Genomic DNA, 24,288 nt, shown 5'->3' with positions numbered 1-24,288 from the left:
AAACAAAATACCCACAGTTTAAAACAAAGGATAATAAATAGAAGAAAAAGTTGTATTTGCCAGTTTTTCTCACCCCCTTCCCCCATACTCAAATGCAGCATCTACTTAAAAAGAAGTAATTTCCTCCTCCAGCGTCCACATTGGCTGTCACCAGCCTCCCCCTGCAACTTGGGGGGTTATTTAACAGTTCCTTTAATATCAGCCAGCCCCAGAATTCTCTTGTCAAACATTTCTGGGGCCTCGACTTGAAAAAAGTAACGATTTTCTCAAATCTGTGAACAGGACACTTTTTTTTTTATAGATATAATGTCAAAATAAACCATCTGCTTGTACAACTGTTTCTAATTACTTCCCTGCCTAGACTCTCCACTCGAGGGGTTTGGCACCAGCACCCCGCCCAGAGCAGTGCCTGCCCAAATCCTCACAGGCGGCTCATCAACGCGATTGCCACTCCGGGTGGAGCCTGGACCTGCGAGCCTGGGTGTCCCTGGGTCCGTCTGCCCGGCCATCTGCTGGTGGTGCCTCTGCCTCCTGCCGCTTCCCCCCACGGAGCCCCACTTTGCAGAAGTGCAGCCCGCCTGCTTCACAGCCCGGAGCTCAGCATGTGTCCCCCGGGCTTCGGGCACTTCTTGCTGCTGGCCTCTTCCCTGCTCCTCGCAGGGCTGTCAGCTGTTCCTCAGAGCTTCTCGCCATCTCTGAGGTAAGTGAGGTTTGTTGTTCTTTAAGGCAGAGCTGCCTGCTTTGCGTGGCAGGGTGAAGCTTGCAGACGGCTGTCCCAAGCCAAGAGCAGACACTAAGTTGGGCATGCGATAAACCATCTTCAACCTGTTGCTGTTGCTTTCCTTATGTCTACCCTGGTGTGGCTTCATCTCTCTCCTTTGCTTTTCCTTTGGAAAAAATACAATCATTGGAGAAAAAAAATATCATTTATCCTTGTGCAAACACATATCAGCAGGAATTTCTACCCTGAGTTAAAGGTGTACTCTTACAAGCACAGAACGATCTCAGAGCCCAGAAGACTGCATTGTCTGTTTCCCACAGCATCTACGTGGGGTCTGTTTTGCATTCTGAAAGAGACTTTTGAGGTGCATCACAATTGCTAAATAGTTCATTTGCTTTTTGAAGCCAATTTTAAAAAGCTTTATGTCTTATATGACCACAATATGTAACTCCTTCAGTATCTTCATTTCTTTTCCACGAAATAACCACCCTCTGGCCAGCAGATAGCAATGGAACATTTTTTAAGAAGACCTGAAAAATCATTTGCGTTTGATCTAAATGTGCATATAAGATTCAGCGCCGACCACCAAGGGCAGGGCGAGGTCACCTCTATCCACCAGGAAGAAGGTCATATTTTATATCGTGGTTATTGCTCAGGTGGATGGTACCGGTTTGGGAAAAACACCGCCTTTGTAGGGGCTCTCGGAGGGATCAGGCTGCAGACCCATGCCTGTGGGGTGAACACGGGGCAGGAAAACTGGGTTGGGAGCAGTCAGGGCTGTGTCGGTGTCTGACCCTTGGCCTGGCCTTGATTTTTGTCGCCCCTCAGAAGCTCGTCGGGCGCCCCCTGCAGGCTGTCCCGGGCCGAGTCGGAACGCCGGTGCCGAGCACCTGGGCAGCCCCCAGGGGGCGCCCTGTGCCACGGCCGGGGCCGGTGTGAGTGCGGCGTCTGCATCTGTCACGTGACCGAGCCGGGCACCTACTTTGGGCCGCTGTGTGAGTGCCACGAGTGGGTGTGCGAGACCTACGACGGAAGCACCTGCGCAGGTAAGGCCGAGGCACGGCCCCGCGGGACTGGGCCACTTCTTAGGGCTGCGAGGGGCGGGGACGCGCCGGCCTTCAGGCCGCACCAAGTGGGTCACTGCGGACGGCGGGGGTGGCACTTCTGCAGGTGGGTTCTGGCTGGCAGCCTTTATCCCAATACTTTTCTCTCCCCTGCGTCCCAGCTTACCTGGAGGCAACATTTGTAATCCTCATTCACTTAATTCTAAATCCCCCTTGCCACTGTTGAAGTTCCTTCTATGGACCAAATCCCCCACATCCTCACTCCTGGAGTCACTCTGCTGGGCTCACCTCCCCCATCCAGAATGTCAGTCATGGTATTTGAAGATTATAAGTCTGTCTGTTATTTCCATGGGGAAATTACCTTCCTGAATTCCGTGCGGGTAGAATGGAATTGTCTTTGAATTCTGATTTGTTCCTTTACACTTACAAACGGGTCTAGTTCACCCACGGGTGCACATCAGAAAACTGGAGCAAGGAAAAAAAAATAAACAGGCACATATTTTCTTCGAAGCAATTGTTCTTGTATTGTTTTAGCTGTTTGAATTTTTGAGCTGCCATGGAACTTGGTATTTTGTTAGGGTGGAGCAAAATATTCATTTCCCTTGCACATTTTTAAGAAGTGATTCAGGTTCTGATATTGGAAAGGGTCAAGAAATTCCTTGGTAGAGAAAGAACCCTTAACCTCTTTACCAGTTTCATATAAACGAGTCATTTACTTGAGGCCAAGAGCCTCAGTTAGTTCACTGTCACCCATACAGGAACTCCATTAGTAAGGGACAACACCATGCATTCCAAGTAGGGTTTGGCAAACGAATTGGGGGAAAAAAATAGCAACTTATTTTATTCTTGATGCAGCTAATACTGAGACATCCAACAATAACACACAGATCAGAAATGAGTTTATAGCAAAATGTTTTTTCTTGGCACCTGGGCCCAGATGTATACTGTGAGAGTTCTCAATATATGTGCTGTTTGGCTGTGGGAAAAAAAAAAAAAAAAAAAAAAACAGTCCTAGAGGTAATTTGGAGAGACACAGGTGTTTCTATGTGGTTTGTTTACCAATCTTTAAAATACTGATTTCCACAGCTTGTTATTTTAACTTCATCTGCCCCACATGTTGCAGAATTATTAAGGGTAACCAACCCTTTGGAATGAGAGCTAAGTGTCTCTAATATTTCATTCTTGATTCAACTGTTACCCAACTTCTCTGGCTTTTATTGCCTCTGACAAGGCCTCTTCATTATTAAGAGTTTTGAACAAAATTTCCCGGACTTTTTCTTTGTTGTTTCATTAGAGAAGGTTTGACATGCAGCCTTCAACTGACGAATCTGGCAAATGAGTGTCACCAGATATACCTCCCTGCTGAAGAATCCTGGCTGGTGCCTATGCAGAGGAAGGCTGTGGTAGATAGAGACCTTTTTCCTCCTGTGGAAAGTGATTTGTTGTTTATTCATAACATTGTAGTCACCACATTCCTTCCTGGTAGAAATGCAGTACTGAGTCATGTGCAGGTACATTTCTATACATGGCAAAATGTTTCTCTTTATTGCAATGCTGAATGAAATAGTTGTGTTCACTTGCCATGTTCACCTTGCTGACGACGCCTTTGAGGCTTATCTCCAGGGCCTTGTGCAGAATCTGCCCCTGACAATACTCTGACCATGTCCTCCAGGCCCTGAAGAGTTCTTACACATATGCTCAGGCCAAGTTTCAGATTGCTCCATGCTTCAGCTTTAGTTTCTCAATTCCAGTATCAAGAAGGAGTTCCCACTGTATTACTAGTGTGGAAACATAGCCAGTTTTCCATTTGTATGAGCACCTGGGCCTCCACCTGTGATAAGCCCTGCAGGTATCTTCCAAAAATAGAGTAACTTTCAGAAGCCTCCGCTACCTCCATGAAGGAAACAAAATCCTGCTCTGGTAGTTTATCATCAGCGGTGAAGAGTGTGCTATTGGGGAAATCTGTGCCGCAGGATTCCAATCCCAGCCTTACCAGCTGTGTCAACTTGGGTGGTCACTTGAACATGCTAAGCCTTGGTTTCTTCATGTGTAAAATAGAAATTTTAACAGTGACTACCTTCAAAATTGTTGTGAGGTGTAACGTATGTGAAACACTTAGTGTCAGACACAAAGTGAATGCTCAATGCATATTAATGTGTTTCTAGATTAAACATGATGATAGTGATGTGTAAATCATGGGCTAGTATGGGTGGGTGGATAGATGGATGGACAGATAGTCAGCAGATAAACTGGTTGTTGGGCATTTGGTACAGTGAGAGCAATTTAGTTTTCTTCATGTATTCTGTGTCTGTTATTGATTTAAGGCCCAAAAGGTCAAGCAAGGATAGTTATTTTGGCCAAGCCTCAGAGCAGCTGTATTAGACATACTGTGCCCTTTTAAAGTGAAATCCTTTGGGATTGTTATCCTGTGAATCATAAGAAACTTACTTATTTTAGTTTTAGCTGGTTGAAAGTGATTATGTTCAGACTATCAAAAATCTATTTCTTGCAGCGTGTACTTGTTCATAGCTCATGATTCTCCCTGACTTCTGTAGCGTGGAGGTCTGGCCCAGTGATTGTTCCTATAGATGTGATCCTCTGTTAGGGATAAACTAATTTTGGTGACTGTGTCTTTGAGAACAGTAAGATGTTTTCATGAAAACAAACTTAGTTGATATTTGCAAAGCATCTCTGGGTAACCCCCAAAACAACTATGATTACAATTAAATAAAATGTTGGTTTCCTAAGAATGCTTTTGAAATGCTTTTGAAATATGTGTCATTTATCAGAGTTCAGTTTTAGCTGGGCATGGTGGTGTACACCTATAATCCCAGAGTTGGGAGGCTGAGGCAAATTAGAGGCCAGCCATAGTGATTTAGTGACACCCTGTCTCAAAAGAGACAAAGTTCTGGGGATGTATCTCAGGGTAGATGTCCTTGAGTTTAATCCCTAGTACCACAGGGAAAAGAAAGAAAGAAAAACAGTACAGTTTTAGTACTTGGGAATGCTAATTGGATGCAATTTAGCAAACACTTATGGAGTACTAAGTGTTTGCTAGGCTTCTGCTGTTGAAGAGGGTGAAAGATGAGCGCTCTGTGGCCCCTCATCTTTGAGTCAAGAGGCTGAGAGAAATCCCAAATACCTGTGGTACAGTACAGGATAAAATTTCTACATATTTCTTCAAGGATTCCTCGGAGGCAGGGATTAAATATTGTGGCTCTAAGTTCTTTTAAAAGAAGCAGCATTTAACGGAAGTCTCTAAAGATAGGGGGGTTTTAAATCTGAAAGGCAGGCTGTGATGATTCCGAGTGGAGAGAAAGGTAAAGGTTCAGGAGCAGTGGCGTGGGGCTGTTTGGGGACTCTGAAGGACACAGGGTTGGCTTGGCCCTGTGAGGGAGTGGGAGATCTGTGGAGAGGGAGAGCTGAGCCTGCTCTGGAGATCTCTCCACTTGAGCACAGCTTCTATTTAACCTTTCAAGGGTTGAAATATGGGACAGGGGTTGGGGGTTCATGAGAAGTCTCATGGTGCCCAGGCCATGGCAAGCTGAAGTAGACCCTCCATGGGTGACTGAGCTTAGGTCCTGCATACATGTATAGTCCAGCGGGCAGAAATGGGGGGGAAGGAGGACATTTAAAGGCTATTTAATAATAGAATCAACAGGGTGGATAAGATGATCAATTAAAACTGATGATGAATTTGTAGGTCTGAGAGCCTGGGAGAGAGACAGTAGGTGGGATAAAGAAGGCAGGAGAAAGAGCTGGCAATTCCTAGCCAGTGATTTTAAGTCCTTATGAAAACACTTATCTTTACCGGGGCTGCTGTACAGTGAAGAATTGGTGCTCACACAGGGAGAGCCTGTGCCCTACTGGCCAGCAGTAGGTCCAGGACTGGATGGGCATCTCATCTCAATTATTGACCTGGTTGACTTGTCTGAGGTGTTAACCTTGACCCAGTTACTTAATTCCTTTGAAATTTAGGGGTTTTTTTTGGAAACAACATCCTTAAGGAAATGAAGAACCTTATATCATGATGCATGATATTCAGAATAATTTCTGTATTTAAGTATAAATACATTTAAGATGCAGCTAATTTATACATTTATTCAGATTATATAAAAGACATTTTTATAAACATTGGTTTATATGTGTAAGCACAGATAGTATAAGATAATTAAAATACATAGAAACACCCCTAATATATAAATAGGACTCATTTTTTTTTTCTTGCAGCTATTTCTGACTTTTCTGCGCTTAAGCAACTTGAGTGGGATGGGCACGCCCCTGTTCTCGAGCACTGGGCTTGCTGGCTCTTCCTGGTCTGTCTGAGGACTGTTTGACCTGCTTTTTCCTCGGGTTGCATTCTTTCTTAGACTGCTGAATAATTTCCTTCCAAGCCTATTTTGCAGGATTATTTTTTGGTTTTCCCTTTCTTAGTCATTTTCTGCTTTCCACCTTTCTTTCTTTCTTCACGTCTCATCCAATCCTGCTTCTCACCTCTTTCTCCCTGCCTGGCCCTGAGATGTAGACCTACCCCTTTCCTCCCCTCTGTGCCCCCAGGTCAGAGGCACGGAGCTTGTGAGAAGCTGTCTGTCCCTCCACCCTCTTTCTGAGGGAGGTAATGTATTAACCACACACACCACCTGCCCGCTGTTCTTTTAGTGTGTTCTCATGGTGGTCTTAGTGCCACTTGTGGTTTTGGAGAAGATGATCTGGAGTTCTCTGCCACCTGCTTCCCCTGAGTCTCTTTTGGAGCTTCACCCTATGAGATGAACTTCTTTCCATAGATGCATCTTGTCTTACCCCAAGTGGTTAAAGTTTTTCATCCTGAAATGAGGTGCCAAGTATGCACACCATTTTTTCTCAATTTTACTGGCTAACGTGGAAAGCACTCTGCAGCTCTACCCAAGATCCAAGATCCCTGCCCCTGAACATTCTAGAAGAGCATATTTATAACATTATGGTGTTTAGATCCCATTTAGTAGAAATGGGATAAGTTCAGTAGTTATTTTATTTTTTTAGGTAAATTTCCCCCAGAAAGAGAAGAGAACATATGGGAACTAATTTATTTGTGTGGCGTGTTTTAAATTTGCAAAGCATATACCTCCTCCATAGGTTTCTCAAAAGTCTATATATTTTGAGACATGATGCTAAAACTGACATCTCACGTCTCTTGCTATCATAAACTCTCTAAAGGCTGCTCAGCTCAAGGGGCCTCAGACATAGAAAGTTACATCTGACCTTGAGACCCACAGTGCTCACAGCCTTGAGGTGAGTGGCCCCCACTTGGTCCTTTTTCTGGAGAATTCTCTGTCCGAAGAGTTTTGAAGTAAGACTAAAAAATGCCTTGTTTTTCATATTCTGCCCTTGTGTTTGTTTCCTGTTGCTGCTATAACAAATGACCACAAGACTGTGGCCCAAACAATAAAAGGGTATTTTCTTAGAATTGTGCAGGTCAGAAAGCTGACTGGGCTCATTCTCTCTCTGGAGACTCTGGGAGAGAATCTGCTTCTGGTGACTTGGTGTGGAGAGAATTTAGTCCTACTGTGGAAGTGTGACTGAGGTCCTTGCTTCTGCTGACTAAGCATATGTGATTGAGTCCAAGGATGATAAGCATGTGTGCCGAAACTCTCTCTAGTCTTAATCTTAATCCCTGCAGTTAATCAATATGAATTTAGGATACATGTGTTGATATTTCCATTTGCTTTTATAAATATGTTATTAACATGCACATATGCATACAAACACAAATGTGCACCCACACACAGGCTTCTCTTTCTTCTGTCCCTCTCTCTTGCTTCTCCCTCTCTCATCAAGAGTCTTATCATGTTCTAGTGCCTAAGTCTTTGATCCGCTTTGAGTTGAGTTTCATGCAGGGTGAGAGATAGGGGTTAAGTTTCATTTTGTTACATGTGAATTTCCAATTTTCCAAGCACCATTTGTTGAAAAGTCTATCTTTTCTCCAGTGAATGCTTTTGGCGACTTTGTCTAGTGTGGGATGACTGTATTTTTATGAGTTTGTCTCTGTGTCTTCTATTCTGTACCATTGGTCTACGTGTCTGTTTTGGTACCAATACCAAGCTATTTTGTTACTATTGCTCTGTAGTATAGTTTAAGGTCTGGTATTGTGATGCCTCCTGCTTCACTCTTCTTGGTAAGGATTGCTTTGGCTATTCTGGGTCTCTTATTTTTTGAAATGAATTTCATAATTGCTTTTTCTAGTTCTATGAAGAATGTCATTAGGATTTTAAAAGGAATATCTATTATATCTGAATAGCATTTTTGGTAGTATGGCCATTTTGCTAATATTAATTCTGCCTATCCAAGAACAAGGACAATCTTTCCATCTTTAAGGTCTTCTTCAATTTCTTTCTTTAGTGTTCTGTAGTTTTCATTGTAGAAGTCTTTCACCTCTTTTGTTAGATTGATTCCCAAGTATTTTATTTTATTTTATTCTTATTTTTGAGACTATTGTGAATGGAGTGGTTTCCCTAATTTATCTTTCAGTAGATTCATCACTGATGTATAGCAACATGTTTGATGTATGGATGTTGATTTTTATATCCTGCTGCTTTGTTGAATCCATTTGTAAGTTCTAAAAGTTTTCTGGTGGAATTTTTTGGATCCTCTAAGTATAGAATCTCATCGTCCGCAAATAGTGACAGTTTGAGTTCTCCTTTTCCTATTTGTATCCCTTTACTTTCTTCAATGTGTCTGATTGCTTTTGCTAGAGTTTCAAGTATGATATTGAATAGAAGTTGTGAAAGAGGCCATCCCTGTCTTGTTCCAGTTTTTAGAGGGAATCCTTACAACTGTTCTCCATTTAGAATGATGTTGGCCTTGGACTTACCTTAGATAGTTTTTACAATGTTGAGATATGTTTCTGTTATTCCTAGTTTTTCTAATGTTTTGAACATGAGAGTTGCTGTATTTTGTCAAATACTTTTTCTGCATCTATTGAGATGATCATATGATTCTTGTTTTTAAGTCTATTGTTGTGATGAATTACATTTATTGATTTCCATATGTTGAACCAAACTTGCATCCCTGGGTTGAACCCCACTTGATTGTGGTGCACTATCTTTTTAATGTGTGTTTGTATATGGTTTGCCAGAATTTTATTGATAATTTTTGCATCTATGTTCATCAGGGAAATTGGTCTGAAGTTTTCTTTCCTTGATGTGTCTTTGTCTGGTTTTGGAATAGAAGAAAAGTAGGTCCAAATTTTCACCACGTCAGCCTAAGACCTGACTTCCTTAACAAGACTCCTAAGGCACAAGCAATAAAGTCAAGAATCAATAAATGGATGGATTCAAACTAAAAATCTTCTTCTCAGCAAAAGAAACAATCAATAACATGAAAAAGGAGAGACTACAGAATGGGAGAAAATCTTTACTACATGTTCCTCAGATAGAGCATTAATCTCTAGGATATATAAAGAACTCACAAAACTTAATGCCACAAAAACAAATCTTCAGAAAAGAAGAAATACAATCAATCAATAAATATATGCAAATCAAAACTACTCTAAGATTTTATCTCACTCCAGACCAAATGGCAATTATCAAGAATAAAGCAACAATAAATGTTGGCAAGGGTGTGAGGAAAAAGGTACAATCATACATTGATGGTAGGACTGCAAAATTGTGCAAGCATTATGGAAAGTAGTATGGAGATTACTCAGAGAACTTGGAATGGAACCACCATTTGACCCAGCTATCTCCCTCCTTGATTTATACCCAAAGAATTTAAATCAGCATATAGTGATACAGCCACATCTATGTATAGCAGCTCAACTCACAATAGCTAAACTATGGAACCAAGCTAGGTGTCCTTTGACAAATGAATGGATAAAAAAAATGTGGTATATATGCACAATGGATATTACTCAACCTTAAAGAAGAACAAAATGATGGCATTTGCAGGTAAATGGATGGACCTGGAGACTATCATTTTAAGAGAAATAAGCCAATCCCCCTCAAAAAACAAAGGCTGAATGTTTTCTCTGACATGCAGAAGCTAATTCACAATGTGTGGGGGTGGCTAGAGAAGAATAGAATTACTTTAGGCAGAGGGGAGTGAAGGGAGGGGAGGGTGCATAGGGGTATGAAGGACAGTAGAATCAATCAGACATTATTTCCCTGTGTACATATATGATTACTTAACCAGTGTGATTCTACAACATGTACAATTAGAAGAATGAGAAATTATACTCCATTTATTCATGATGTGTCCAAGTGCATTCTACTGTCACGTGTAACTATTTAGAACAAACAAAAAAATAAAATAAAAAATATTGTTCCTAAAAATGTCTATCTTGGCCCTCATTCTCATTTAATAATAAATATGAAAAAGAATTTTAATGTATAGTGTTTTGTGGCAGGGATATATTACTTTATTGAACTGTTAGTGAACTTTCTGGCAATTTCTATTTTATGTTATTGCTGTGTGCTTTTTGATACAGGAAAACTTGGCCTTTCAAATTCATATTTAAAATTGCACACACAGCCACACAGAGGTGCACACAGAGGCTCTCTGGCGGACTGGCTGTTGCATGTGTATGCAGTTGTCCCCACTAGAGCAGGTTGGTTTGTAGACCCACATGAGGAAGTCCCCAGCCACATAGATTGTTAATAACAGTGTCTTTGTACAGTGCTGATCTTGGCAAAGGGAAGCTTCAGATCTGTGGAACTGGATGATCTGAAGCCTTTGTCCTTTGGGAAATTTAGCTTCCAATCCTGGTCTGGGATTCAAGTGCAAGAATCACTTCTCAGAAGTTGGAGGAGCCTGGCACCGCTGGGACTGAGTGTGCCAGGGGATTTGCTGCAGTGTTTTTAGAGCCCCATGCAGGTAAATTCTCAAGCTATTTTCCATTAACTCTTAAATTGATAAAGATAGGGAGCTGGAAGGAGATTGCAAATCTCATTTTCTTTGGAAAAAGAGTGCTTTGTCTTTTCAAGAAATCACATTTCCTGGAAAATGAGAAACCATAGTTTGTAATAGAACTCGTTCTTTGTCTTCTCTAAATCATCTTACTTAAGGCTGGGTAGAAGGATGACGCTTTATAAAGGGAAAAAGAAAGTCAGCCCTGGGTGAGGGTACTGCCTGGCTTGACATTGAGCCACCCCAGTCTTTTGTGGTAGAATATGTTCCTCTGCCAAGAGTCTTAGCATTGTAATTGTTTGTACAGAGTCACTGGTTCAAACACCAAATTATTCCAAGTGAATAGTTACCCACCCTAGTTTCCTGTTTCATTATTTTACCAAGAAATTTCCTAGAGAAAAGGCAGGCTAAAGAAAATATATCTTTTTAAAAGAGGTCAATGAGTTTGGATATTGCTTAGAAACTTCTCTTATGGCAGGGCATTAGGTGTACATTTGTGACTTAGTCAAAGGGGGAGAGTGAGGAGCCAAGTCAGAAAATCAAAACATGGTAAATGTATTTCCTAATTGATCATTACTGCTCTTTCAAAGCTATCATTTTCTGCTGTGCAAAATAGTTAGACAAAGCTGGTTATTTTTCTAAACAAAATGACTTGGCCATTTAAGCCTTTTCCTTTCCAAAATACAAAAGACTTTTATTTTCTTGGTCAACAGCATTAGTTATATAAGCTCCAAGAGCAGTCTTGACCTGAAAATAATTCATTTATTTCAAGAAAGAAAATATTTGATGTAGCGGAGAGACTTGTCTCACTTGCCTTCTTGGATGGATCTGAGTCTTGAATTTAATGCTACATTCATGATACAGATGAATAATGGGAAAATATCAATTTATATTGCTGCATGCTTTGCTTGAAAATATTTTTCATTGAATTCATTCAATTTTCATAATAACTTTAAGGAATAGTCAAAATAATTATTCTCCAACTTACATACTAAGTTGCTCTGAGAAGAAAGTCGCTCCTTCTAAAATCAATAGTAGGCTTATCTCCAAGCTTAATATTAAAGTTGTCCCAAAACCGTGTCATGAATTCTGGAGAACTGAGATGAAGGTCTAATTTTTAGGGACATCATTTTTATATTTTCACATTGAAAAATATAACTTATGCCGATATTTTTTTTTCCTGGAAAAGCAGATTTTGGTTCTTATTTCCATCTTACGTCACACTGCACAAAAAAATTAAATAATGGGGAGGTACTGGGCAGGAGTCCCTTATGCATTTACTGTCAAAAGAAGTCAAGGTAACAGAAATTACTGGGATCAAAATTATTTGTCATACCAAGATAGAGCGCTTTCCCAGCTGTAGTTGGAGTTCTTGGAGTGACTGCATCTAGTAGCGACCATTATCCATGTAAGAATGATTCTCCTGAGTCAGCGATTGAAGAAACTCCTCCATAACCTGTAATTTTCTTTGTCTATGAAAGTGAAAGAAATAGTAGGCAGATGGACTGAATCTACATACTTGTGATTTTCATGGACATTAACTTTCATTATTTTTGTATTATGTATTTTGGCTTTTATGAATAAACCACATTAGAGATTCACTCCTTTTTGCTCATAAAATTATTCATAATATGAACTTCAAAATTCAAAAAGCATGCAATTTTTAATATGTGTATCTTGCCTTTGGGGATGGAAGCAATGAGAACTAACAGAAATGCAGAGTGGGGGAAGACAGAGTCTCTAGAACACTGAACACTTTGTATTACATCCTCATGAAGGTTGGCTTTTCGCCTTGGAGATGGGTGCATTGGCTTTGGGTCATGACATAAAGGCTTTGGAGACATCCCACGCACGTCATCATCAGCCTGCCTAGGATTCCTAAAAGCTACTCATTCTGTATTTCAAATATCCCTGCCAATATGGGAGATGTGGAATTTTAAGATCTGAGTGATAGCACAGCGACCTATCAATTTTTAATATGCGTAACTTGGTCTCTACCGAGTTAGTAATGTTTCCTTTGGGCAGGTACAGACAGGATGGAGTAGGGCAGACTGTTCTAGAAAATGCTTGGGAATTGGAAATAAAACAACAACAATTTGTTCTTTCTCTACTATTATTTTTTACAGTGTGATCTTTTATTTCTTGTGTGTGTGTGTGTGTGTGTGTGTGTGTGTGTGTTACTGAGATTCAACACAGGACCTAGGCAAGCACTCTACCACTGAGGTATACCCCAAGCCCCTGTGTGATTTTTGGCAAGTCACTTATCTTCTCTGAGCCCCAGTTGAGTTAAATTCATTTGAGTCAAGCATTCATTAAACATCTCCAAAAGATGTCTGGAAGGCAAGGGTATCTTAGGATCAGATAGCGGGAGATGAACCATCTCAAGGCAGCAGGAATTGAATCCAGTTTCAGTGAAGCGGTGGGAAGATTTTGCTGTAGTTGACCACTAAAGAGAAAATTCTGTTACCTTTGGCTTACGTTGAAAACTTGACATTCTTTGAGGATTTTAAGAACTCTTAGTTTCACAAAGAATTATCTTCTGCACCTCATGTCTGTGAGCTCTGCACCTGTGGATCTAATCAACTGTGGATCAAAAGTATTCAGGAAACACTGTATCTATAACTGACGTGTACAAACTTTTTGTTTTTGTTGTTTTGGTCCTTATTTCCTCATAATAAGGAACAGTGCAGTATGGCAGCTATTTACATAACCTTTCATTGTATATCCTTATGCTGCATTAAAGTATCTGAGAGGGTGTGCATAGGTTGTATGCAGATTCTATGACACTTTACACAAGGGACTTGAGTGTGCACAATTTTGTATCCATGGGGGTTCCTGGAACAGTCCCCATACATACCAAGAGAAGACTGCATTTATGAATGCCCATGGCACATGGTGGTAGAACATGGGCATTATTGTTCTATAAGAAGACTTGGTATCCATCCTTAATTGCCCAATCATCTGCACATAGCCAAGAAAAATACAATAAAATACTATTTATTTGAGTCTCAAAATTCACCTCCTAGATGTGTAGTTTTCAAAAATCATAATAGTCTCTGCTGCCCTCTGTATGGAAGGGTCAACTGGGCAGCTCAGCAAGAGAACCAGGGGTTAAATGGCATGTGTGGGGTTATTAGGAAGAGGAGTGCAGTAGTCCAGAAAACAAAATTCTTTTTTTCTGGAAGGGCAAAATTTCACAGGATACATCTGTTTAAGTACAATAATGAGTTTATTGTGAATCTGAACTAAGGTAATGACAATACAGTCAGCATTTGTCTGGGTTTGCTACGTGACTATTGCATGGTGTTGAACTCTAACAACCTGTGGCAGGGTAAGTGATCTTGCCACTGCAAAGATAAAGCCAGGAGACTGAGAAAGAGGAAAGGTTGAAGATCCCATGTTGTCTGACATCAGAACTGTGCAGTCCATTCCGCTTATTAAATTACACCATGTATCACCATGCCACCAGGTAACAGATACTCAGGTCATACTAAATCCCTTTCTGCAACTGTGAATTACCATGTGGGGTATTAATCTGCAATAATTAAATGTTGTTTCATATGTGAAAATTCTCGAGGCAGAATAGTGAGGAGACTGAAAGAGAAGAACTGCCCCCGTTCAAAAGCTGATTCTGCCCATGGTGAACCCTGTGATTTTGTAAAGTTAGTGGATTTCCTCTGGCTTCTGTTTCATTTTCTCATAGTGTAATTGAGTACATGAGGATTTGGAAAAGTCACTGGCATGCAGTTCATGCTCAATAGCAGCTACTCTTATCATTGTTGTCAATATTATTATTATCAAGCCATTCCAAGGATATTATGTACTCAAGGGCAGGAATCATATCTTATTTTCTATCATATTATTTCTTTCTAGTTATTGACGTAAGAATGCTGACTTACAAACCACCCCCAAATCCAGGGGCTTATGTAAAAGGAAAGCAACCATTTGTTTCTCCCTCCTGTGTGTGTGGTTCAGCTAGAGCATGGCTGGATTCCAGACTGTGGGCTGGGCTTAAGTCAGCTGCACAGTATTCTTATGCTCGCCAGGGTTTGCTTCTGTCAGGGGGAGGACAGCAGCTCTGGGGTCAGAGGAAGCACCTGGGTGCGTGCTCTCTCTCTCTTTTATCTTTTACGGTTTTTAATTTTTTAAAAAATTCTAACTTTTATATATGACAGCAGAATGCATTACAATTCATATTACATATATAGAGCACAGTTTTTCATATCTCTGCTTGTATACTAACTATATTCACACCATTTGTGTCTTCTTCATACATGTACTTAGGATAGTAATGTCCATCTCATTCCACCATCTTTTTTTTATCCCCTTGCCCCCTCCCTCCCCTTTTCCCTATCTAGAGTTTGTCTAACCTTCCCACAGTCTCTTAAAGCTTTGTCTCTGAACCTGTACTTGCACTTCACAGCCACATGTCAGTGGACACAAGGAGTCACAGGGCCAAGCCAGTAGACTTGGTGTCCATTCTTAATTGCCCAACTATATGCACACAGCCAATAAAAATACAATAAAGTACTCTTTATGTGAGTCTCAAAATTCACCTTGTTCTGCAAGGTGGCACATCACAGGCAATACTTCTATCTGCCATGGGGTTTAGTATAGATATTGCAACTCTCAGAGAGATTGTTGGTCAAGGTGATTGTAAATATCTAACTGGTATTTACACATGCTGGTTGGTCAGGCAGCTGTTGAATGTAACCTGATCAACCCCCACAGTGCACAGATCATTTATTGAATGCAGAGTATGCTTTCCTTTTTCTAATGAGAAACTGTAGGCTCTTTAGAGATTAATTTTTTGATATGGTTTGATTGATTTTGAAATTTAGAATACAGTTTTGAAATCCACATGTATATAAATATTTTTGACTCAATATGTATGCAACTGTTAGAAAGATCATTCTTATAAAATAGTATATTTTCAGGAATGCAAATCTTGAAAATTGACTGCTTTCTTATATTGAGAGCCAAGGATTTACATGTGGATGTGAAATAAGAGTTTAACATATTTATGTAATTGTGATTGGTTTAATCAGCAACCATTAATTAACTACTATAAAAGACATTTCACGGATAGTATAGTGGTTATAAAGTCTAAAATATGCAATTCTGTACTGGGGATTGAACTCAGAGGCATCGAGTTCAAACTCAACCACTGAGTCCCATCCCCAGACCTATTTTGTATTTTATTTAGAGACAGCGTCTCACTGAATTGCTTGGCACCTCGCTGTTGTTGAGTCTTGCTTTGAACTTGTGATCCTCCTGCCTCAGCCTCCAAAGCTGGTGGAATTACAGGCATGCACCACTGGGTCCACCTTAAAATATGCAATTCCTATCTTTGGGAAACTGAGTAGCAGGTTTATGGTTGCAGTACCAAGAAGTAGAAAGTGCTCTGTGCATGAAGATTGAGCTCTGCTGTGAAGATGTGTAGAACGTCTTCCCTGCTCTGGTGCCAAGCACTGTACCTTCTCTTCATTCCAGATTAAAGTGTTTAGCATCTCCCACCTGGGAGAGCAGAGGGGGATGTATTGGACGAGGTGGGAAACTGAGGAGGTAATGCTGGAATACTTTTGAGAAGGGCAAAGGAATGAGGAGCAACTGTTCAAAAAACAGAGGTTTCAGGGTGAAAAGGGGTGGGGAAAGATGACATCTAGTATTTTTTTCTGAACTTTTTTCTCATACCTTTATAGAAAGGTAAAAATCTATACCATAAAAACTCTTCCCTAATACTGCAGGAAAACATAAAGGGAAGTATCAAACACCTAGAGACAAGAAATGCTCTCTGGTCTCATATGCTGCCTACTGTCTGTGCCTGTGAGAGAGGGGAGCAGCACATCCAATAGTTGAAGAGATAATGGATGTTTAAAGCATCTCAGATTTGGTGAAAACCATATGAACCAGCGCAAGGAGCACTGTAAGCCTGAAGAATGTTCACAGTGACATTGCTCAACATCAGCGATAAGGAGAATATCTCAAAGTAACTAGAGAAAAGACAGACACATGTTGGATATATAGAGAGGACTAAATATAAGAGTGATAGCAGATCTCCCTTAGTCAGAGGTAAGGGAAAGAATGCCTTTAAGGTACTAAGAAAATGATGTCAACCTGCAAGCCAATTCTGAGTGAAATAGCTTTCCAAACAGACGTGAAAGCTCAAAGGCCAGCCACCAGCTGACCTGCCCTCAGGGATTCCTTGACACCAGGTGGAAATACAATCCACACAAGGAACCTCAAGTGGTAACGACAGGGGTAAATATGTGCTATACAGAAGTCAGAGGAGAAGCATGTGGCTGCAAATGATATTTTTAAAAAGTGAGAGTAGGTTGGTGGGGAAGGGAAATAAAGACCATTTGAGAAGTAGGGAGAGGTAGTGCCGAAAGCAACATGGGTTTCACATTCTAAAAGTCTAGATTCTTGCAGCACTGAGACTTCTTGATGGAATTTGAATGTCATGTTTAGCATAGTAAATAATAGTAATTTTTAAAAAATATTTTATTTATTTTTTCTTAGTTCTCGGCGGACACAACATCTTTGTTGGTATGTGGTGCTGAGGATCGAACCCAGGCTGCATGCATGCCAGGCCAGCACGCTACCGCTTGAACCACATCCCCAGCCCAATAATAGTAATTTTAATCACTAATGCTAATGGCTATTCTCTGTGGTTATATCTTATTCATTTATGCAGTCAATGAAATTTTTTGGCACCTTAAAGGACATAAGCATACATCTAGGAACCCACATTTTGTTTGTTTGGTTTAATTTTCCATATTCAACAAGGCACAGATATTAAAAGATAGCTTCTTTTTTAATGCTTTCAAAATTGCAGTAGCGAACTGAGGAAAAAAAATTCTAAAAGTATGTAAAGAAATTTTAAGGTCACTGTTTTATAATAGTAAAAAATTCTTCAAAATACTTCTTTATAAACCTTGAATTTATTGCTTGTAGGTGCTGATAGTGATTTTTATAACCTATCTTATTTTTCATTACTATGCTTTTATTAGGAAAAATGCCCAGTTTAGTATGTTACCCAAGTGCATGAAATTTTACACACACACAAAAAAAAAATGTGTAGTTATAGCTCCAAGGCAAGTATTAGGATCCTGTCAGGGAGCTCCAACTAATGTTAAATGATGTCAGGTCAGTTGCTGGGAGAAATTTGAGGGGCACAGGAAATTATATGGAACCTGTTGATAACAGCTTGTCCTTGTCCTGTGACCTAAAATAATACCATATTTGTAACCAACACTCTTGTTAAAAATGGAAGGGCCATATTGGGAGGTTTACACCAACATCACTAAAAAGAGAAAATTATACTTTAAAAACATGGTTGTAATTGTAGAAATTCTGGCAATGAAAATTGAGATAAAATGGACAATGATAATTTATTTGGGAAAAAAAGAATTCTTTAAAAATAAAGCTATTTAATATATAGTTAAAGTATGTCAGGGGTATAGAGTTATCACTGGTGGCCTAACTTGGAGTATTCCAAGCTTGGGTGAACTTTAGAGTCACCTGGCTGGAATAGGCTTTGCCAAGCCTGTCTTCCTGGGAGGTGCAGCTGCAGATGTGCATAACCAGGGTCCCTGGTGATGTGCACGCTGAGGCCTCAGGTTTTCGAGGAACTGAATGTGGGGGCCTCACAGGAGCATATCCAGTCTCAGCTCATAGGTTTTATTTTCTACAGTTCATTAAAGCCAGAAGGAAAGGTTAGCCTCCCAAGTTCAGATGATGCCTAGGAAGACTGAAGAAGGGTTAGCGAGGTTTGTGCTCAGCGTGATGTTGGCATGAAGGGAGTGTTTGGTGTGTCCAGTCATGCAGGGAGGTGGAGGCTAAGGAGCCTGTGATGGAGGAGAGTGGGGGCCTCCCTTGTGATCAGCAGGGGCAGAGGAGATGGTGGTGATTGGGACTCACAGCCAAGGGAGACATGGTCTTTCCTGGAGGATGTTTGGATCACACAGTTTGTGCTTTTCCAACCAAGGAGCCAGCCTTAGCATTGACATTTAGGAGAGTTTGAAACGTCAAATGAATCTGGAGTCAAATGAGCACTTTTTGTATTAAGGGCCTGGCCTTTACAGAGCCATCTGCATATTCCTTACTCTCATTTTAAAGAAGTATAATTTTTAGTTTGATGTACACTTTAGCTGGCTCCGTAATGTGACAGAACAGTATAAGGCATCTCAGAGTTCATTCCTTTACTTTTAAGTCAATTCAGGACCTACTCCTACTTAGTTTTACCATGTCCCCTGTTTTAAAAGGATTAGAATTGGAATACTTTCAGGAATTGGCACTGGAAGTTTTCCTGGTCACAGGCCTTGGAGCCTGGAGGACCTTGGCTGACACTTAACTCCACCTTGTGAGAACCACACAGGGAGTAAAGCTACTCACGCTGCCCTAGCATATATTGCTTTGAGTAACCTGAAGAACAGGCCATTTTAACAGGAAGTGTTGTTTACTGAGCATGTACTGTTGCACAGGCATAGTGCTAAGCACCCTAGATATTATTCATGGAACCCCCCTGTGACCTTCAAGATATACATTGGCATGTTCTGGAAACAAAAATAAGGGTGCATTTTTCTTACAGGAGATTTATATATAAATATAAATATATCTGCCTTAAAATGAGTTGCAAGACAGCATCTGTCATTTTACGCTAAAGGTTCAAAAAATTTAAAGGAAGGCTATGAAATTGTGCCTTCCTTTATTTTATTTCATGCAGCTCTGACATTCTATATCTAAAGGATGAGTAGATGGATGAACACATGCACAAGAGGTTGGCCAGCTGATCTGGGTGGCTTTAAAACAACAACAACAACAACAATCATGTTCCAAAGCAGAGGTCAGTTCTTCTTCCCTTGAGTCATAAACTGTTTACAGCTTTGAAATAAGTTTTTGCCCTGGCCACCCATTAAATTTTTATGAAATGCTTCGTCATCTACTAATGCATGCTATGTAGGAGATGCTCAATATATATATATATATATTTTTTTTTTTTTTCCATTCAAAACTTTAGTCTGTATTTGACAAAGCAGCTGATAAAGTTGGATGGACATCAGGTTTAGGGTAGGAAAAATATTGAAGAGAGAGTCCTGTGGGTTTCACTTTGGCTTTACATCACCAAACAGCTGATTTCCCTTCTCCCAAGTCTGATTCTCATTGGGAGAAAGACAGTTGTCTCATGGTGTCCTTACAAAAATCATGGGGTAGATAAATCTGAGAAATATTTAATGAAATTTCACACTTAAATGACAATATTCAGACTATTTTTTTTGCAAATGCAAATTAACATCATAACATCTGTAGCAGGAAAAAAAATAGTCTTCTGAAAAGTGTGGATGTAAATAATGCCAGGGCAGCATGCTTTTGAGTGGCATTTGGCAAGAGGCCCTCTGAAAGAAAGGAGTTAGGAGAACTTTTATTTGATTTTATTTTTCACACTAGAGGAAACAATATCCTGCTAGGGATAAGGTCATTTTTGTCAACGGATACTGGATTACTGATGCACACTGATAATATAGCAATTGGTTTGTCTGACTCACATGGTGAAAAAATAGAAACCATCGCGGGGTGAACCAAAGGTCTTGGTGGGATGCTTGCTTGCTACTGGAGCAAGGCGAAAACAAAATGCCATTTTATTTTAGACTCACTCAGCTTAGTTGTAGCAATGGGAGCATTTAGTAAGAGTGAATGGTGTTTCTATTGGATTTAGTTGGCACGCAGTAGGGGTCTTATCATGTCCTGTCAGTGCTGAGGTTCTGATCCCCAGCAGAGGGGGCCTTTGGGAGGCAGTGAGGCTCAGGTGAGGTCCTGGTGGTGAAGTCCATGAGGGCATTAGTGCCCCTGTTAAAAGAAGGGGAAGGGATGTTTGTCATTGTCCTGTGATGATGCAGCAAGAAGGTGGCTATCTTTAAGCCAGGAAGAGAGGCCTCACCAAGAACTGAGCCTACTAGCGCTTTGTTCGTGAATTTCCAAGCATTCCAAGTGAAGAAGTAGGGTCTGCGAGGAAGAAATACCCCATCAGCTGCCGGTTTGTAGTATTTCAGTCATAGGAGGCTGAGCTGAGCTGAGGAACACTTAAAAAGTAGCTGCTCTACACTGAGTTTTCCTAAGCAAAAAGAAGCAGGCCAGCCCCGAAGCTAGTGAAGACAAGACTGATTGAAGTAAAGCTACAAACAGAGGTGTGAACGGTGTGTGTTCACACACAGTGAGAAGCCATCATTCTGCCTGTGATTAGCAGGCAGCAGGTGCCCTTTGACTGAGTCTGGAAGACTGAGAGGAATTTGTACTTGGAATGTTGGAGATTCAGAGAGTATGAAATTGGAAATTTGGTACAGAGAAGAAGCTAAACTACAAATAAACATATTGAAAAGTGCACCAAGCCTAACACAGGTAGGCCATGCAACATGCCCCAGCCTGACTCTGTTGATCTCCTTGCCACGATTTGGGTTCTGCAGATTTAGGAGAGAGGGGTGGAGTCTCCATCTGTGAGTGAAATCATCACTAAGTAACATATTTTTCTGTTGATAATCTGGGAATCCCTGGGGTTGCTCAAAAGCCAAGGATACTTACCCTCTAAAGTTTCTTCTTCATACTTGTTCCATTATTGATAACCGCTGGGCTGGCATGTTGCAGGTGTAAAATCTTTCTTGGTTTCTGGGTAGGCCAAGGTCTGAGAAGTTTATAGGGATCATTTTTTAAGATTCTAATGACTTTTTTGTTATATAATTTGTTAGTGCTTGTATAATTTATTCCTATGTAAATTACTGTGAGCGATTTTGACCTGAATGAAACTTGTCAGGTTCTCTGTCTCTGAGTGAAGATTATGACCAAGATGCATTTCCTCCTTTGTAGCCACCTTGTCCTATGCAAGGTCATGAGAGGTAGAGGCCATCAGGGCCAAGTTCTAGTACCCCTGTTATGAACTCTCCCCTCACCGTGGGAATCTCACTGTCCTCACCATTGCCAAATATCTTGTAAGGCCAGTGACCTCCAAAGGAACCCAAATTTACATAGGGGGTATAAACTGAAGTTTCATTCAGATTGTTCCATTTGAAGGGATCTTAGGGTTTCATATTATAGTACAGGGTCCATGTCTCAACACTAATTTTAACAATTCTCCTTCCATCCTGTCTTGCCATTTTCTTAATGGCATAATTCTTTGGATCATTTTAAATGTTATACTTGATTTTAAATTAGTTTACAAAGTGACAACTTTTGAATCATCTGGATGGACATTGTTTTCTCACAGAAGAATCTGGGCTATATATAGCTCCATGTTTTAGAATTTCAAATGCTTCAAATAAATATATGACTATTTGTGGTCACGCTCAACAGTTATTCATTTAGGAGATGCTGTTGCTATTTTTTGAGAAAAGGGAAATGGAACAAATGTGGTTGCTTTTGGAGTACAGAAATCCATGTGGCTCATCAGAGCTGACACTATTTATTACAGGTTTTAGGGCCTCTTTATAATTTACAGTGGATACGAACTTCCTGCTGTGATTCTCGCAGTGATCTCCTGAGCTGGAAATGAGGCTGGGCCTGGTAGCACATGCCGAATACTTAAGAGGGGGATCAGGATTCACTTCCATGGCCCCTGCCTCTGCCCTCCTTCTCTGTTCCCTTTCCCCTTTGCCTTCTTTCCCTGGAATTCCTCAGTGTTTGAATTCCCCCTCACCATCCTGGGAATTCTATTACATGAAACATTTAATTCCCCACCATCGACTGTCAGTCGGGTACATGGTAGCCACAGAAGAATTTAGGAGCTCCTTTCTCTAGAAGGAGCCTGGCTCTCCAGGACACATCCTCGCTGTGCAGCCCTCCTTAGGATTTTAGAAGCAGAGTCATCTCTCTTCCTCTCCCTTTGCATGGCTTCTGTAATAATCCCAAACTTCCTCCTTCCCTTTCAACCTGTGCACTCAGGTAAAGATGCCTTGGGCTGCCTCAGGGTAAATACTTCTATGAAGAATCCCCTCATGCAGTTCTTTTCTGGGAATAAATCCTTTGTTAAGCACATAGTAGATGCTCTCTAAGACATATTACATAAATAGTAGCTGGGTAGATGGGAAGAAGAGGAGGTGGGTATGTCAGACTTTGGTGGGATGAGGTTTCAAATCATCTTTAGTAATTTCAAAGTTTTATTCATGGACATTGCTGTCTAGAGCTAAGGACACCTCTAGTTTCCACAAACAGGGCTGAGCTGAGCTGAGTGACTTTCCTCCTCTGTTAAAATGGAGCCATTTCATTTCACCTCTGTCCCAAGCTGTGCTGAAGGATGAGAGCCTCAGGAAGTGTGGGGAAGCTATCAAGCAGATACCAACAGTGTCACATACTTTTGGAAGACATGCTCCTCATGTCTCATGCTTTCATGATGATCCTCAGGGCTGCAGTGAGTCACGTTGGCTGAGGTTCCATTCTGCATTCTCTCTCGTGGTCTGAGTGGCTGATCTGTGTTGGGAAAGTCACATTGCTCTCCTCCTGGTGCTGTGTCCTGTGGCTGTCACCTGTGCATCCTGCAGTGCATTCTCCACATCTGTCCTCCATTCGCCTGAAGATTTATTCCACATGCCTGATAGCAAAATGTCCTTCCCCCCAGGACCTTAGCCTGGAGGACATCGATCTCATTTTCTTTCTTTTGACACAAGTCCATTAGCTTCATCTGTCTTGAGGACAATCCTGGCTAAGAGTCTATCTGATTTTTCCTCTTTGGGGACCTTTCATGATTTCAAGGTTACAGGAAGCCTGGCTTTGGGCAGAATCTGTTGCCATCTGTTGCTAGTTTCTGGTCTCAGATCTATTTAAAAGATTTGCCAGGTTAGATTTATCTGGACATTTTAAACTAATTATATTTTGTTGTACTGAACCCGAGAGCACTTACTTAGGTGTGTCCTTTCAATGTCATTTACCTAAGTATCCCACCACTCAGCCACTTCAAAGGGAAATGTTTACAGCCACTTACAGTGACAAGATATAATGTCCAGCATGTGTATATGCATTCTCATGAAACAATACTGCAGGCTAACTGAGGGCTAAAAAGCAAAAAGGGCATTTATGACTTTTCATTTAGTAAATTATTCTTTAAAGAAGTTTTAAAATTACTTCTACTAAAATTTAAAGAAATTAAAAATAGAACACTGGAGTCAGAAAATGTAACTCCATGAAAATATATGCATACCCACCCCTATTCAAATAAGTATGATATTTAATGTTACATTTAATATTTTATATTATTGCATATGTTTCATGTACACTTTCTCACATGCAAAATTCTAGCCTTAGAGCCAATATGCTCTCTAGAAATTTATCTTAAGGAAATTATCTAGAAGGAGAAAAATCTGTACACAGGAAACTTTTTAATGCATTGATGCCTACAGCAGCAACAAGTTGTAGGCCAATTTTTTATAAAATATTATAAAGCAAATTATAAAACTTCAACATGATCATTTTCATTCATTAAAATGACAGGTATGAAGACTTAGTAGATGAAAATATGTTCCACTTTTAAAGTCCCAAACCACTGCCCATGTCCACTTTACTTTAAACCATAAATATTTATGCATACAGACAAGAATGCAGACTTCTATGAAATGCCACCAGTGGTAGGTTGGTGAGCTT

The 24,288-nt window shown here is 40.5% G+C and overlaps 1 protein-coding gene across 1 annotated transcript in view; it reads left to right on the top strand.

Annotated features, from left to right (window-relative positions):
* Window positions 1–419: 419 nt before the first annotated feature.
* The window catches only part of ITGBL1 (integrin subunit beta like 1), a 228,345-nt gene continuing 204,476 nt past the window's right edge, over window positions 420–24,288 (top strand). Inside the window, exons 1-2 of the mRNA XM_081307804.1 lie at window positions 420–700; window positions 1,550–1,767. Coding sequence (XP_081163930.1) covers window positions 603–700; window positions 1,550–1,767 — 316 coding nt within the window. The 5' untranslated portion in view covers window positions 420–602. The remainder of the gene's footprint in view (window positions 701–1,549; window positions 1,768–24,288) is intronic.

Source organism: Spermophilus citellus (genome assembly GCF_964194105.1).
Source record: "Spermophilus citellus genome assembly, chromosome: 1".
Taxonomy (NCBI): domain Eukaryota; kingdom Metazoa; phylum Chordata; class Mammalia; order Rodentia; family Sciuridae; genus Spermophilus; species Spermophilus citellus.
This window is presented reverse-complemented; position numbering and strand designations above follow the sequence as displayed.